This window comes from Hakea prostrata, chromosome 5, assembly GCF_041222555.1.
Source record: "Hakea prostrata isolate BN-2017 chromosome 5, UWA_Hpros_2, whole genome shotgun sequence".
Lineage (NCBI taxonomy): Eukaryota > Viridiplantae > Streptophyta > Magnoliopsida > Proteales > Proteaceae > Hakea > Hakea prostrata.
Genome location: NC_142604.1, coordinates 58,293,790 through 58,312,081, shown reverse-complemented (window position 1 = coordinate 58,312,081; position 18,292 = coordinate 58,293,790). Strand labels below are relative to the sequence as shown.

Genomic DNA, 18,292 nt, shown 5'->3' with positions numbered 1-18,292 from the left:
ATATGATGCTTTATTCTCATAAATAATGGTTTAGCTATTACTTGGAGACATTTAATAAATAATTTTACCAAACCATTTTGAATATAAACATAAGCAACAGGCTATTCAACTGTGATCTCAGTTGCTATACAATAATTATAAAGTCTAAGATGTAAATTCACCAGCATTTTCAAGACAACCTGTTTTTATCTTATAATCCATAAATTATGCTCTTAATCTCATTATTTGAGCAAACAATATCGCAAATACCAAATTGCAAGTTCATAATGAACATACATGTAACCACTTTATAGATGCATCTACTAAAATCATATATTATCTGAATGGTCCATATGATGGGTGAATGGATCCATATATTTCACCATATATACGTTTAAAAAATGCAGAATGTTCAATCTCAACTTTAGCTGATGAATATCTAATAATAGATTTCCCTTGAAAACAAGCAGCACAAGAAAATCCACTTAATTGAATAATCTTTTGGTTCTTCAATGGATGACGAATGAATTTTCAATAATTTTTCGCATTATATTTGATCCAGGATGGTCCAACCGGTCATGCCGAATAATAAAACTATTGGAATCAATGTTCATTTGATTTACTCAAGCATGTGTTTCAACCATGCGAATATTCGTGTAGTACAAACTAGGAGAAAATGTCTAAAACTTTTGTAATAATGCATAAATAATCACTTTTACGATCATTTATAATCTCAATCATTTTGGCATATATCTTCGAAACTTAATAAGTTTCTTTGAGACTTAATACAAAATAATGCATTATCAATAGCCAATTATCATACTCAAAGGAGTCTGCAGCATCTAGATGTGTTGTATCTTTAAGGCCATAAAAAACATCCGTATTATGGGCAAAATTTGCTTCAGTGTCATTAATTTGAAAAATCATATTCATCTTCACATTATCTTTATTTTCTTTAATTGAAGCTTGACAAAACTTAACAAAATATTGTGGAGTACGACGAGATATGTGCCCAATAACATTTTATACCACATCGATGACATATATTATCTTTACCCCTTGAAGAATTGCATTGAGAATCCTTATTATTCTCTTATTTAGTTTCCATCATAATGACGGTAATTATCCGTCTTTTTTTTTTTTTGTTCATTTCCACAAGCATGATCATAATTATAATTTTGTCTTCTTTTCAAGCATATCATGAGTTGCTGCATTCATTTCAGGGAATGGAGTAGTACCAATAAGACGAGTTTCATGACTTTTCATTAATAGTCCATTATTTTACTTAGCCAAAAATAAGCATGATATCATTCAGAGTATTTCTTATAACTCCTTTTACAATATTGCTATTGTAACAATACATCTGAAGCTTGAAAAATTTGTTGGCAAATCTTTATAAATAATATTTTCTCCACATAATTTTTATAGAGAATTAATTTTAAAAACTACAGAACTGTACTTATTTATAGTTTCGAATCTTGCAACTTCATGTGCATCTGTAGAACTGTATTTATTTACAGTTTCAAATCTTGCAACTTCATGTGCATTTGCATAACTATATTCATTTACAATTCAAATCTTGCAACTTCATGTGCATCTGCAGAACTATACTCATTTACAGTTTCAAATCTTACAACTTCAAGTGCATCTGCAGAACTGTACTCATTTACAGTTTCCAATCTTGTAATTTCAAGTGCATTTAACAATATTTGTGGTGCAAAACTAACAACCACCATATACAATAAATAAAACCATTACGTTTAAATTGATTAATGACAAACCACAATAGTTAAGGCAATCTAATATCATATTATTTGTTTGATTCTTAGATTCAATAAAACACATACCTTTTTATCACGATGCACTTACATTACAAGATGAACAAGGTAGACTCCATTGATTACAAAAACAAACGAAGAAGTAATAGAAAACATAATGATACATAGTCATTCGTCTTTCTTCCCAAAACACAATCCTTTGAGCAAAGTCATGCTAATAATGTGTTATAAAATAAATAAGATATATTCAAGACAAAGAAGAAAAACAAGATGAGTTCAACTCTTCTATTGAGTTAATCATTACATATTTATAATGGAACTAGAATCTTCTTTGATATTGTAATATCAAAGTTTACAAAGAAATACAATATATGATTCTCACACACAATAAGATATTCTTGATATGGAAGGATAGATTGCCACCCAAGCTAAAAGGTGTATAGAATGGAAATATTGACTGCCAACATTGTGTAATGAGATGGTTGTGATCTTCACCAATATTGCATCCTCACGTAGTTGAGATCTTCAATTGGAAGTACAATCTCTTTGGGGGTAATGGACATCTATAAATAAATATTATTTATAACAAAGTTAAATTATTTATCAATGCTACTATTTATGTTTTACATCAAAATAATATAGCAGAGTAACCTCATATGTAGGAAAGGAGATTTCTACAAAAAAAAAAAAAATGTAGGAAAGGGGATTTTGTTTTATATTTTTTTCTTCAGACAAATAAATAGAAGAATATTTGCTACAAAGAATTCAAGTTTTTTCGATGCCTATATTAGTCAGTATTATAAAATAGAATAAGATGCTACATCTTAAAGAACATAGAACCCTCGAATAGTCCTCAAAACTAGGCTAGGAGGGCCATGTTAAGCTGCCATATACATTTAAAAAATGTACTATATTTCTAGATGTAACTCGAAGAAGTTTAAATTAGGACACATCCAAATATGCTTCCCGAGTTCGAATACTTTGCCTTCTATGTGGGCCCACTTTACGTATCTTCCCTTCACAAGTAATTAATCAACATATTAAAACTTACTTATTTCAATAGTTTATATTTCATCAGATATACACACGTGCATTTGCATGTGCGGTTTTACTAGTTACGCTAAAAATCAGAATTTAATATGGGATTGAACTGTTAAAAGTCTCGTTGTAGGTTTAATTAATGGATTAAGGGTAGAATGGGAGTAATATATGGATATATTTTCAATCTGACAATAGGAGTAAGTCAAAATTCAATCAAGTTCATTTCCAGGGTTGACAAAGCATGGTAGAAATCTTAGGTTAATTGAATGGGTGGTTTACATAATCCGGAAAAAAACACCCGCATGATCTTCCAAAAGGGATAGGTTCTATTTGCCAAAAAAACCTCCTACTTTTTAGTCCCCCCCCCCCCGCGGTATGCTTTATGTATAAAGAAGAAAGTAGTGTACATGTAAGGCAACCTCAGAGAACCTATCTAGCTATGTCTAAATATACAAAATCAATCAAGTTTAAAACATTGATAACCTCTTCCACAATTTAGCTGCCAAAATTGAAGTGCTAGAGCAAACCCAAAATCCTAATCAAGAGCTGATACAAGCCAAAAGAAAGAGCCTCCAATGGGTACTGATAGTAGAAGAACAATTCTAGTTCCATAAATCTAGAGAGAGAAATATCACTGATGGTGATAGAAATACAAGGTATTACCTTCTTGCATAAAAAAATCCACCACCATCAAAGAAGAATTCAAAGTATTGAATATGATGGAAAGATTTGTCAAGGACCAATAGAAATAGAAAAAGTGTTTTCTATGCACATGCAGGATCTCTATGCCTGTTCCTATCCTCTTGATCCTGCTTTCCTAGAAGGCCTCTTCCTCCCTGTACATCAACATAGTATCCCATCTGGAATCTCAAGTCCTCCATCGATGGAGGAAATTAAAAATGTCATATTCTCAATGGGTTTAATGCTTTTTTCTTTCAAAAAAAGGGGAACCTCCTTTGTGCATAACTTGTTCACTTTGTCAATAACTTCTTCCTTAACCTAAACATCCTTTTTGGAGTCAACCATACTCTACTCTACTTCATTCCCAAAAAAGATAATGCTAAGGCAGTTTTTAATTTCAAACCAATTAGCCTCTGCACATGTTAGCTATAAAATCTTGGCAAAAGTCTTGGCCCTAAGATTACATCTCGCCGTTCCAAGGTGCATTTGTTCCCAATAGACAAAAGTCTTGGCACATGAGATGTTTCATTTCATGGGCAAAACTAGGGGCAAACTAGGATTTGTAGCTTTAAAGCTTGATATGTCCAAGTCATATGATTGAGTGGAATGAAGTTATAACAAAGCTCTTTGGACTCCAGGGGTTTGATAGGCAGTGGACTAAGTTAATTGAGACCCTAATATCATTTGCCTCCTCTGTAAAGTTAAATGGAAGTCCCTACTTATGGTTTTCTGGAACTAGAGGACTTTGACAAGGATGCCGTCTAAGTTCATACCTCTTCCTTATCATCATGTAAAAAAAATAAACAAATAAGTATAAATCAACCCTCTTACTAAATTTACAGTCTTACCCTTACTTTGACTCATTTATTTTCATGCAACCTATAAATTGAGTAAGGGCCTGTTTGGTTACTTGAGTCTGGAGATTTCAAATCTTTGGATTCACAAATGAGAGATTTATACCTGTTTGGTTGTGTGAATCTCTAGATTCATGAAATCTAGAGATTTACCTTTTTACACTATAAACGTGAATCTGTAGATTTATGGGTATGAGGTGAAATCCAGAGATTTCACCACAACTCTAAAAGTGCCAAACGTTTGAACCATAACTCCAAATAAATTTTTTCACGATGAAATCTCAAAAAATTTAGGCTAACCAAACAATTAATTTTATGAACCATAACTCCATAAATTTGAAATCTATAGATTTAAAATCTCTAGATTTTTGAAATCTCCAAACTCAAGTAACCAAACAGGCCCTAAAGTAACTTTATCATAACACTCTTTACCTAACCCTCCTTTATTTCCCCAAAAATAAGAAAAATAAAACATATCTTTAAGCTCCATGTGGATGGAGGGGTAAAAAAGTCAAAGAGTTGGATGACTTTAAACTTTGGTATACTGGGGATAAAACAAATAAAAATGGAGTGGGTATAATAGTGGATAAAGATTTTAAAAATGATGTGGTGGATGTTAAAAGAGTGGGTTGTAGGATTATTGCTATCAAGCTTGTAATGGAGAAAGAGTTCATAAATATAATTTGTGCATATGCACCTCAAGTAGGATTAGATGAAAGTCTAAAGCTAGAATTTGGGAAAATATGGATGGATTAATGCAAGGAATTCGTCAAGGAGAAAAGATTATCATAGGATGTGATTTAAATGGACATATTGGAAAAGATTAAAGAGGATATGAGAGTGTTCATGGAGGATATGATTTCGGAGAAAGGAATGAGGAGGGGATTTCAATTTTGGATTTTGCTATGGAGGATATGGTTTCGGAGAAAGGAATGAGGAGGGGATTTCAATTTTGGATTTTGCTATTGCTTTTGATCTATCTATTATAAATACTTTCTTAAAAAAGAGAGATGAACATTTAATTACTTTCAAAAGTGGACAGCATAGAAGCCAAATAGATTTCTTCCTAACTAGAAGGACTGATAGATTGTTGTGCAAGGATTGCAAGGTGATACCAGGGGAAAGCTTAACTACACAACATAGACTTGTGGTCTTGGATATGTGCATAGTCCCAAGAACACATAAAAGGTCCAAGGTAAACTATCCCAGAATAAGATGGTGGAATTTGAAAGGAGAGTACTATAAATCCTTCGTTAATGAAGTAGTCAAACAAGGAAAATGGGATTTTAAAGGGGATACCAATGCAATGTGGAATGAGATGGCTATGTGTATTAAGAAGGTGGCTAAAGATTTTCTAGTGAATCAAAAGGAAAGATCCATTCTTATAGAGAGACGTGGTGGTGGGATAGTGAAGTTCAAGCTGCCATTAGGAATAAAAAAAGCTAGTTTTAAGACATGGAAAAGAACTAAGGATGTTGAGGATCTTCAAAGGTATAGGTTGAATAAAAATGAAGCTAAGAAAATTGCGGGAAAAGCAAGGGAAAGGAAGTATGAAGAGTTATACAATAAGTTGGGTACAAAGGAAGGGGGAAAATCTATTTATAAGATAGCTAAGATGAGGGATAGGAAGAGTAGAGATCTTGACCATGTTAGATGTATTAAAAATGGAGATGGTAAAGTATTAGTTTGTGAGGAGGATATTAAGAAAAGATGGGAAACCTATTTCTCTAGTTTACTAAATAAGCATTCTTCAAGCACTTATGTTTCGGACGATTACACTTTTCATCAAAGCACCAATGTCCGAACTTATATACGTAGAATTTTGATGTCCGAAGTAAAAGAAGCTTTAAGGAGGATGAAACTCGGCAAGACACAAGGTCCTAATGAAATCCCAATTAAAGTATGGAAGAGCTTAGGAACCCATGGACTAGTTTGGTTGACAAAGTTGTTTAATAAGATTATGAGCACAGGGAAAATGCTAGATGATTGGAGGAGAAGTGTTGTGGTTCCAATTTACAAAAGTAAAGGAGATATTCAAAGTTGTAATAACTATAGGGGCATTAAATTGATGAGCCATACGATGAAATTATGGGAGAGAATAATTGAAACCCGTTTGAGACACTTAACTACAGTTACGGAGAACCAATTTGGGTTTATGCCGGGAAGATCTGCAACGGAGGCTAGTTACTTAATTAGGAGACTTATGGAAATGTATAGAGAATGTAGGAAAGATTTTCATATGGTATTTATTGACCTAGAAAAAGCTTATGATAGAGTCCCTAGAGCGTTAATTTGGCAAGTACTAGAGAAAAGAAGTGTTGCAAGTAAATATATAAATATAGTTAAGGATATGTATGATGGTTCGGTGACTAGTGTTAGAACAGTGGGGGTACAAAGTAATGAATTCCCAATAACAGTTGGGCTACATCAAGGGTCAACTTTAAGCTCATATTTATTTGCACTGGTAATGGATGAATTAACCAAAGACATTCAAGATGAGATCCCCTGGTGTATGCTTTTTGCGGATGATATTGTGTTGATTGATGAGACCCAAGTGGGGATTAATACCAAATTAGAATCATGGAGATTAGCTTTGGAATCAAAAGGCTTTAAACTTAGTAGATCGAAGACAAAATATTTAGTTTGTAACTTTAGTCATGATCGGGCAGATGATGAGGTGGTGATACTTGACGATAAAGAGATTCCTCAGAGTGATTGTTTTAGGTACCTAGGTTCAATCATAAGTAAAAGAGGTGATTTAGAAGATGAGGTTTCCCAAAGAATTAAAATAGGGTGGATGAAGTGGAGAGGTGCGTCCGGGGTCTTATGTGATCGGCGTATTCCATTAAAGCTTAAAGGAAAATTTTATAGGACCGTTGTTCGACCAGCTATGATATACGATGCAGAGTGTTGGGCTGTTAAAAAGAATCATATAGATAAACTCAGTGTAGCAGAAATGAGGATGCTAAGATGGATGAGTGGCAAAACTAGGATGGATAATATAAAAAACGATCATATTAGAGTTGGTCTGGGAGTTGCTCCCATAAGTGATAAGCTTAGAGAAATTCGTTTGAGGTGGCACTGCCACGTTCAACGGAGACCCATAAATGCTCCTGTACGGAGAAGTGATATAATCCATATTGAAGGAACTAGAAGACCTAGGGGTAGACCTAAGATAACCTTAGGAGAAGTGGTGAGAAAGGATATGTATAGCTTAGGCCTTGTATCTAGCATGGCCTCGAACAGAACTGATTGGAGGGCAAGAATCCATGTAGCCGACCCCATTTAGTTGGGACAAGGCTTATTGTTGTTGTTGTTTAAGCTCCATGTGGCATCCATAACATGGCACATAGGATGATACATTTCCCTATCATATTTCAAGCATTTTTTGTTTCTCAATCTTGCCGTCAACTCCCACAATGACGCATGGCATCCATAGATTCAGGTGGGATCCACTTATATATAGATGCAACCTATTCCAAACACATGCATATAATTTGATCCTTACGATTGGACCATAAAGCATGTTTGATTCAATTTGCAGATTTGGTGTGCAAAGAAGCCATGGGCTCTTGCTTGATTTGGGATAGAATGCCATTGGATATGGATCCATAGTTGCAGCCTAAGAAGAAGACAGTCTTGAACTGGTGGAGATCACCATTTAAGCATCATAAGACCTCACTTGATATGTTTAGTTTGAGTTCCATGCATATGACCAATTTTTGTTTTAATTTTGTAATTTACTTAGGGCTCATGCTATTTTTCCTTTATCTGTTTCCATGTAAACCAACAATGGACATGAAATGATAAAATAAGTTGTTGAGTCCCTCGTCAAGAGTGTCTACATTAACCTTGTTTCCTCCCTCTCTCATTTGCCCCTTTGTTTGCAATTTTTGCCTTCTCTTGAGGCATTCCTTTAGTTACTACTTGAGCTTAAGTCCAAGTAATAGTTATGAACAAAAGGTTTGCCTACTAAGTATAAGTAGTGCATGCACAACAAAAGATTTGCATAGTTTGAAACATAAAACTTAAAGAGTGTGGAACTTGTTGCACAATTCTACTATTACACCATTGAATATTTTTTGATAAAACTAAATAAATACCTAAAGAAGAAATTACTTTAGCAAGGATGAAGAAATATTTGTGGGATGATCTTGCAATGGTTTGCACCCTTAGATCAATTTCACTCGCATCCAATGGACTGCTATATTCTATGTTGTTTGCTGATGATATCATTTTAGGGATGAGATAAGAAACTCCCCATTTCTAGGAAATACATAATTTAGAGGGGTATTCTTATTACGTCACACAAAATGGGAAGATTTGAGTGGTTATGATGGAAAATGCTAGTAGATGGAGCATTACACAAGTGGGGCCCAATTTATATTGTTCCTATAAATCATAAAATACTAAGTGGAGGATCATCATTGGATGACAAATATGGTCAATGATAAGTATGTATATATATAAAAAGCACTTTTGTACCAAAAAAAAAAAAAAAAGTATGTATATGGATAAATAACTGAAATCTGCATTCATATCTGGCAGAATTCAAATCTGAATCCATTTGAAAACCAATTAGATGCACATATGTAATGCATTATCCAACTAGTAAATCATCCAATTAATAAGCTATCTTGTTCAACTTCTCAAACAAGTATTTGATAGGATCCATCTATGAAACCTGACAAACAAGATGAACATATCACATATAGTGTCTTTAATCTCTTAGCTATCTAGAGTAAGGTTGCTTAAGAAGTAATTGCATGTCCTTTGGCATGAATGACTCAATTTTTTGGAAAATGGAAGAGACAGTAGCGCAGCTCCTCTTCCAAAGGCACTTATGTTACCTAGGAACACTTCAAGAACATACTTTAAGACTTGATCTAGCCCTAACTTCAAAGTACACTTAAACCTTTAGACAGAGCTTGGATAGCCCTTATTGTTCAGCCATTACATTTAATATGCCTAGTATTAAGGGAATATGGATATAGGCTATGGATAATGCTGTAACTTAACAACATACCAGTATTTGGTGCAAGAGATATTTAAAGATGGAATTCGTTTGCATGATTACTAAGAAGGGCTGATTTGTAATTTTGCCTCACATTATTCACTTGAACTATGACTTATTTCCTTGGCTTCACTCTACTTGAACTGACACCATATTGTTATGGGTTGAGCTAGGGTACTTATATTTTTTGTTCAGATCATTTCGCTTTGGGTTTGATGAATGTGGTTTAGGTCTTTCTTCTTCTCTCGTGCGACTATGATTAGGGTTTTCATTCCTCTCTTTTCTCTCTTATGTTATTGCTTGTACTTAGTATAGGATGGTTGTAATCAATGGATTCTTGGAGTTTTGAGGTCACGATGATGAGGCCTACCTTCGGTTGTAGCTATTGTACTGGTTCTCTATGTCAAAGCTTTCTTTGATTAGTGCATTGGGCTCTCTCTTGAGCCCAAAAACATAGAACATTAAAGTTGATCTCCATTATCAAATTCCTTTATCTTTTGTTATTTCTTTATTACATTTTGCAATCACACTGGATTAATTCACCAAGGTCACAATAGTGGTAGCAGAGTAATATTTAGGGCTCGGGTTTTGTTAAGGATATTTCTAGAAATTCAGCAAGAACCCTGGCTAAACCCAGGGTTGCCCTAACCGCCACATCATCTCCAAATCATCAAGGGTACTTTTTGGAAAGACACATGGATGCCCAACAACCCTAGCCAAACCCTATTCTGCAGTAGTAGATAATATTCAATGTTTTATCTTATCTAAAACACAAGATAGTCCTCAAAAGTCTACACTATGTCAAACAGTGTTGGAGTTTAAAAATTCAACATCTCAAGCACTGATCAAGATCTTCAAAGTTCTTCATTATCTCAACAACCCAAGCACATTTAGAGTTATACCTTTTCTTAAACACATAAGAGACATAATCAATGTAAAATCCTAATACCTAAGTATAATTGTGTAAATAGAACTCTATTAGACTACAAGAGTCCTAGATTTGGGATGAACAAGGACTCTAGTTCATATATATGAGATGCATCACAACACTAAATTAAGGAAGTACAATTGTTATATCTGTGGATGTAGGTTGCATAGAAGAACCGAACCACAACCTCCTCTCTCTCTCTAGCATTCTATCTCTCTATCTTAGCCACACATGCCTTCTAATAGGTTTGGTGAAATTGATTGAGGTTTTTATCCTTCTAAGCCTTTGTTATTGCAATTTTGGGCATATTGTGTGGACTATTTACTATTAAGTCATTCTTGTTAATGATTGTGTATTCTTGTTAATTGTATATGACTTCTGTTAACAGTATACATCTTGTATTAGTTTTATATATTAATTTGTGAATGTTTGATGCTCTATTGTACCTGTATCTGAATTATGTTGTGTTGTTTGACGACAAAGTGTGCCTTAATTGTGGTGTTTTTTACCATACATGGTATTTCTTGAATTCAGGTATTGTTGTTTATGTGCTTTGATTGTGTTTTAATAACAAAGTAGAGACCATCACGATTTTGAGGAGCTTGGAGGGGATTCCTCTCCTAGTGTGATAATGATGCTAAAAACAGGGGAATCCACCAAGAAACACAGCCAAAGCCACTAAAATTCAAAATAGAAAACAACAAAAATAAATAGTGTATGTGCACAAGTAAACCTTATTGTATTTCTAGCTTTAGATTTAATTTGCCCGTTTGAATTAGCATTTCAAGCATTTTATCATGAGCGTATATGGACCAGCACTGAAACAATGACAACCAAACATTATTAGCATAATATCCATAAGGGCTTCCAGAATTTGAAATCAAATTGGACTACAAAAAATTTGTAGTATTAATGCAAGCCACAAAGCCCTCAACATGTAAGTGGTACACACATTTGTAACGAACTAGGCAAAATGCATGAACCAAGATTCAAATCAAAAGCATAGAGACACCTCAACTGCATTTTTTTTTTAAATAAAAAAAATTTAATCCTCAATCAATGGTAGTAGATCTCTGCTATGTATACAGGGGCAATCATACCCCCAAAACCTATCCCCACCCCAGGAAGGAGTCTTTCTACCTTTCAAGACCCTAAAAGAGTTGCAAATGCCATTGTAGCAATACCAGTTTGGAAGATGAGCTGCCAAAGCCAGAGTCCATTTCCTACCAGTAACATCAGAGGTCCTTCCACCTGCTGAACTTCCCAATAACGAGACCACAGTCAAAACAACCAACAAGAACTCCTTTCAGTTCTGTTATCTTATGATCTTCCAGAGTAGATATGAGTGCTCCACTCAAAACATCCAAATCTGCATATTAATAACGCCCAGAATAAACCACATTCAAACAGAATCCTACCGGAGTGAGATGTCAGAGAAGCCATCTCCATTCGGATCTCCACACTAGTTTTCAAGTTCATTCAGAGGAAGTCCTTGCGTAATTGTGTGGGTTTCACAAGATTCAAGAAACACAACATCATACTTTGTTGAAACAAATCATCAAACACATGATGGTCTCAACTCAATGCTAAATTGAACCCACCAAAACAGGGTGCGGGTGGGGTCACAAATTCGATCCATTTTGAAAGCAAATGATTGGATCATCTTCTGTTGTGCGTGAGCACTCAAGTTCGAGTGACCGTGAAATAGTCTCACACAGATTGACCATCTGACCACAATTCCCTGGCTACTATTTCTTCAAGCCAACAGTCAATCCGACCATCCCTGGTTGGTGTTTTCTCAAGCCAACATTAATTTTCGATCGCTGGATTCGTTCATGATCCTTCTTGGTGGCCGTCCGATCACCCTTCTTTTTGTATCGTGTTACATGAAAATTGATGATTTGTGCCAAATATATTTCTATTTTAGATAAGGTCACAATGTAGATTTATAGACAATTAACCTTATCTATAAAACAGGCCAAAGTTGAGGCCTGTAACCAATTCAGCATTGCCCGGATGAACAGATAATTGATAAAAAGAAGAGTTTGATGCCATTTTCAGGCTGTGGCAACTTAAGGATTCATTAGAACTTACAGGGTCCAACCCAAAGGTTGTGATGTATATTTCTGGCATCAGAGTACTGATACACATCCAGGAACAGGGTAGTTCCTTCTTGGAAAACTTGCTAGTTTTCTCTTGTGCTAATATCTGGGGTGCTGTAAAGTTGGCGATTAAAGGGGAATGTCACATGTTCCTAACATTCTTCTGCAAAAATCTTGGCCAGGTGCTGTATACAGTGTATGTGATGAGAATTCAGAGTGGTCTACAACGAAAGAAAAGGATGGTGTGGAAGAAGACTGCTTTGGATTGAGAACTTCTCAGGGTCTTCTGGAGTTCAGGTGCAAAAGCTAAGGTCCACAAGCAGAAATGGGTCAATGGTGTTAGAGGTCTGCTACGCCAAGCTGGCTGTATCAAAGAAACAGAAAACTCCATGGAGTTTTTAAATATTAACTGACAATCTCCTTTGCAAGTAACTTTGTAAATTTCATAAAAGAAGAGAATATATATGAGAAGCTATAGGCTATACAAGCTACTAGTAAATACTAAAGAAATCGCAGACATTTCTGCTATCCCAGACCATAGATCCCACTAAGACTTGCACTGACATTCCAATCCCCATGGCAACCTGAATTGTAGTGTTTTCAAAATTTACAGGTTGCCCTGGATAGATTCTACCCAAAATGGCACAACTCATGAGTGCAACTTCATTTGGAAAATTACTCTGAGAAAATAATAATAATTTCTAAGTCACTCCTTTCTTTCTTCCCTTTTTTTTTTCCTAGTGAATCTATGGTGAAAATCAAGCACCAATCCCCAAGTAGGAGCTGACCTGTTACCTGAGCAAGTTGACTTGGCTGAATCAAATGAACCAGACTATGTTAAGCTACAATAACATAATAATTATCAATAGGTAAGTCAAATTCAAAGTATTCTCAGTCAATGCTGATTCTGCCAAGAATTTTGATAACAATGAAGACAAACTGTTTACCAACATGAAGTGTTATCAGATAAAATTTAGTCAGATTTTTATGTTCTCAATCCCTTCTTTGAGATTCCTAATGATGAAATGTGCAAAAAACTCAGCTGAATCTTAAAACCAAGGGAAGACCGAAAAAAAAAAAGTAAATGGAAACTGATTATAAATGCTGATATTGGTGAGACAACAGAAGTAAGATTTTGGCAGTAGTTACATTGTACAATTCTTGCAATACTATATTTTGGCCATTCCAATTTCCACTTCAAAATACAACAGTCTTGTTTTCATCATAGGGTAACACTCGGAGCTCACAGTATGATTTTATCGCCTTCTCCAGGCATTGTTTCTCCAAGTTCTCTGATTTCTGAACAAAACTCCGAAGGTTATCTCGGTGAGAGACTCTCTCTACCTATAAACACAAAATTTATCATGAAGTTTTATACAGGTAGAATCTGCCTTGTTACATTCATGATAAGCATACCATCAGCATTATTTAAAAACCAAGAACATGTAAAGCTGTACTGCTTCATGTGCATGTAAAGCTGTACTGCTTCATGTGTAAGAAACTAGTAAAACATATAATTCTAAATAATAATCACAGAGGATCAAAGACAAAGAATACAATATCTAATGTGCTTTCATTTAATAAATTAGGGAGGCGAAGGCTCATTGCACTTCAGAGTTGCCACACATACATGTTTTAAAATGGCCCAGCGCTTCCAAAAGCAGGGTTGGGAAGAGAGAGACACAAAATCATATCACAAAAATTCAAGTACAAATATAGAAAATCTCTTACTGTATTATCATATAAAAGGATAATACATCTGTTCGAACCACTATTAAACAGGTGGCAGGATGATGTGGCGACTGAGAGATGGAAAGATAGATCTAGGTTCGAAATAACTAGTTTTCACATTTCAGAGCCCAATTCAATATAATTATTCTCCCCGGGGTTGGGGTGGGTCCAGGTTTTTCCCCCCCCCCCAGGGAGGTGGGTATTTGGGGGGGGGGGGGGGGGGGGGGGGGGGGGGCAAGGAAGCAGTGAACCTTCAAATTCTACCAGTAAAATTTGAGCTCCATCCAATCTGCCAGATGAAAGATATTTGGGTTGTTCTTTTCAGATAATTGTTTCCCTTACAAATAGCAAAAAGTTACACACATTTCCAAGGGTTTTAGTTTACAAGAGTTCCTTCAATGGGAACAATCTTTTTCGTTTTGAGCAGTTCCTCAACCATACAAAAACAGGGAGTATGTGAGGAACCAAAAACTTGAAGAAACCAACATCTGACTTCTTTCTTCTAAGCTAGGACCAAAAATAAAAAACTTCGATAGAAGTGGATGATGACACCGCTCTAATCTCAAATAGTATTCCAGGAACTAAATTTTTTAGATTTCAAAACAAATCAAATACCAAGTCAACAAAGCAGTACTGTCTCCCTGCTTCAGCAAAAGGGTATAGGTGACAAACGGAAGCGATAGACCTCAACAGTATTCTCCCCATACTTTGATGTCTAGTGTAGTAGTAGTGACCAAAGTTCACAGGCCACCCCTCATGGCATTGATCTCTAGAGTTCCAATGATGAATGGAAATCACGTCAACAGAAATTTTTGAATTTTGAAAGGCTATCGGGCATTCTATTGGTTTCCCTCTGTTGACCCAACATTCAAACTTATGCAATCTGAAAATCTCTGATTCTAGCAGAGCTGATAATTAAATCAGTGATTAGATCAGAGGTAAAGGAATCACTCATTAAGCAAAGAAATCAGATCACTGGAAGTGGAGGGAAAAGAGATGAGACAGGCTTGGGAGAAGGATGAGAGACAACATGTGGTGGATGATGAGAGAAGGGAATAAAAGAAGAAAAATCAGTAAAAGACAGCATATCATTTTACTGATCTACTGAATGACACGATTAACAGGTTTGCAGAAGACTTGGCCCAGATTAAATTTTAGTAAGTCCTGCCCCTTTATCTAATTGTATATTGATGAAAATTCAAATATCTGTAAGAAGAATTTAAAGCATCCAAAAACTATTGGCTTTGTGAATTTTCTAGTAAAAACAAATCCTCCCAGCAAGAAATGACTGATCCTGAGAAAATTTCAAAGATCATAATTTTTTCAAGTTTTTGTAAAAAATATTTTAATAGTTTTTTCGAAAGCAATTTATGTAATTCAAAGAGAAAGTAAGTAGGGAAAAAATACCATCTGCTCAATGATTGGCCCTGCATCCAGTTCTTCAGTTACAAAGTGACTAGTTGCACCAATCAGCTTTACACCAGCATCAAAAGCCTGTCAAAACTGTGTTGCAAATGAAACAGCTAGAACGACAAGAAGATACAAATACTGAATAGTATGATAAATTACACAAAGAAGAGAAAGAAAATAATAATAATAATAATTATTAAATAAAAAAAAAATAAAAAAAAACCTAACCTGTTTAGCAGGATTGCCACCCTTGAATGAAGGCAAAAGGCCATGGTGAATGTTAATTACATCCTTCCCATAAGTCTCCAGAAAATTTGCAGATAAAACCTGCAGATAGATACTGATATCATGTGCCCAAACATAACAGCAGAAATTAGATCAAATCAACATCTGCGCAAAAGAATAGCAGCAAGCAAAGAAAAACAAGATGAAGACACCAAGTTTGATGATTCATCAATTGATCATCAGAACTGAATGAAGACTATCCTCCCAGCAAGTATTATTTGGATGACCATTCAGAAGGTCTTTTACACAAAGATGTTGTTCTGTTAGTGTAAAATCTAATCCTCCAAATCATGGAGGTCTCTGAAGAGAGCCAACTGCGATTATAATTTAAGTTGGGAAGAATTATATTAGAAATACTAATTAGTTCAAATTAAACAAGAGGCTGGACCAAGCCTGACCCAAGATTAAAGAACATAAAAAATAAAGAAAATAAAAACTGTCTGGAATTATTTCCCTGGTATATTACTGCTGGGCAGCAGCTCCAAAGCACAATTTGGGCATTTTCTTCAAGATTCAGGTCTTTGGATTTGCACCAAGCACCATTGTCGTAAGTGATATACCACAGTATCCTATTTGGTTTACTAAAGGACCGGCAACTCTAACAAATCGGAATGATGCAAAGACTTGAGGATCAAAGTTACCTGCATATATCTAGCTAGCACTAGAAAATCAGTGTCATGAACCAAATCCAAGACTTCACTTTCTCTTTTATCCATTGGAGTAGTGGACAAAGAATGGTATGGAATTCCATGCCTATCAAGAAAGCGCATAACATGGGTGTTTGGACCTCTTCCATGATTACTGTAGGAAGGTATTGAGAATTGTAAGTGGACAGTTTAGAGGCCAAAAACTCATTAGGAAAGTGCCTTTCTGATGTCACCTTATAACACGAGTTATATCAAGAGGGAGTTTCCCATCTTGCCATGCATGTAACAAATCAACCAGACAGTGGTCCTGCATAGGAATAAGAACAGTTTCAATAATGTTGTTGCAAACACCCAATAAAAAAGGCAGATAAGCATTAATCTTCCAACTCTTCTTCTGGGAGTGGGGGAGGATGGAGAAGAAAATTCACCTGTTTTGAAGCAAGAACTGCTATTTTATATTTGGGGTCAAACTCAGGAACTCGAACAACAGATTTAACTGCATCAAACATATTGGACAGCCTGAGGAAGTCGTCATTCATTTCATCCCGCGGCCATCTGAGGGGGTCAAAGATAAACTCGCTGCCAGTTGTATTGGGATTCAGTACCTTATTACACTGCTTGATTCATGCGTCAAATTTACTATAATTTCAAACAAACTTGCACTGATAACTCTAAACAGAACAAGAATGGAACCCACAATCTGCATCATGAATAGCGTCATTACTTGTGTGAGAGTGAAATATGAAGAGGGTATACCCCTTTCCTTGAGTACAGGATAATGTAACTACTGTCTCAAACGATCCAAACTCATGAATCCAATCCTTGAACACATCCACACAAACAAAGTACACGCAATAAGTAGAAAATAAATATTTTACTCATCCCACACATACGATTGACACAATTTTACACATTGGAAATCCCACGTATTTTTGCTCCCACCTAGAATGTTGTGATTTGTTACCCAAAGAATGGTCTTCTGGTTTGTCCAAGTTTAATTAAGATAGTTTCCTTTTGAAGAACTGTCACAGCCGATGAGAACAAATTGGAAATGAATTCAAAGGAGCTAAATATACGAATGGGGTGCCATCGCAAACATATTAAACACCGAAATAGTCACCAATGAGGGAAAAGTAAACCTTCTAGAATAGAAGACCTGTTTGTTTTCAGGAACAAAGACGTCGACATTGAAAATGCTTCCCCCTCTCACGGCAATGCATTCCGATAGCTTGGCGACAATCCCAACTTCATCCTGTAATAGAGTATTACACACAAACAAATTAAAACCCAATACAGAAAGCCAAAATTAGATTCCCACCAATCAATACATTCTTAGTTAAGGGAGTTAGTGATTGGGAAAAGGGAATCACAGGAAAATTTGCTGAGTTCTTTCTTCTGAAAACAAGGCAAATTCTGGAGAGTAAGAGAGAGGGAACTTACGGGGCAGTGAAAGACGTGGATTCCAAGACTGGGACTGGAAGTAGTGGAAGTGGAAGTGTCTCCGGGCAGTCGCCATGAACTGAAAGCTCTCCTCGTGAATCCGACAAGTTGTGGAAAGCTGGAAGAAACCCTTCGAAGAATTTGTTGGGTCATGGCTTCGAACACGCAGAAAGATGAAGACAGAGATATCTCTGCCACAGCTCTTCAACCGCGGCCACTCGAAAAGCCAACCAATAATCTGTGTCTTTACCAGTAGCAGATAATTTCCACAATACCGGCCCATAACGGGGTTCGTGCCTTAAGGATTTTTTCCGCTGAATTTTTTTTTTAAACTCGCACGAGCTACGCGCCACACTCCAGCTTCCCATCTCGTCCGTCTGTTCCGTGAATCCCATCAGACCA

General features: G+C 35.7%; 1 protein-coding gene across 1 annotated transcript; it reads right to left on the bottom strand.

Moving 5' to 3' along the window:
* Positions 1-13,469: 13,469 nt before the first annotated feature.
* LOC149016782 (formyltetrahydrofolate deformylase 1, mitochondrial-like) lies at positions 13,470-18,158 on the bottom strand. The gene is made up of 8 exons (XM_089156081.1): positions 17,891-18,158; positions 17,590-17,702; positions 16,879-17,029; positions 16,684-16,757; positions 16,445-16,604; positions 15,747-15,845; positions 15,516-15,602; positions 13,470-13,721 (listed from the first exon to the last, which is right to left on the bottom strand). The coding sequence occupies exons 1-8, from the start codon at positions 18,041-18,043 to the stop codon at positions 13,575-13,577; spliced, it is 984 nt and encodes a 327-aa protein (XP_089012207.1). The 5' UTR covers positions 18,044-18,158; the 3' UTR covers positions 13,470-13,574.
* Between the last annotated feature and the right edge of the window lie 134 nt (positions 18,159-18,292).

Excerpts from the sequence above, each read along its gene's own strand:
- LOC149016782 (XM_089156081.1), bottom strand. The coding sequence starts at position 18,043 with ATGACCCAACAAATTCTTCGAAGGGTTTCTTCCAGCTTTCCACAACTT. Across the intron at positions 17,030-17,589 it reads CAGGTCTTCTATTCTAGAAG|CGAGTTTATCTTTGACCCCC; the intron begins GTTTACTTTTCC and ends TACAACTGGCAG. Across the intron at positions 13,722-15,515 it reads GGCCAATCATTGAGCAGATG|GTAGAGAGAGTCTCTCACCG; the intron begins GTATTTTTTCCC and ends TTGTGTTTATAG.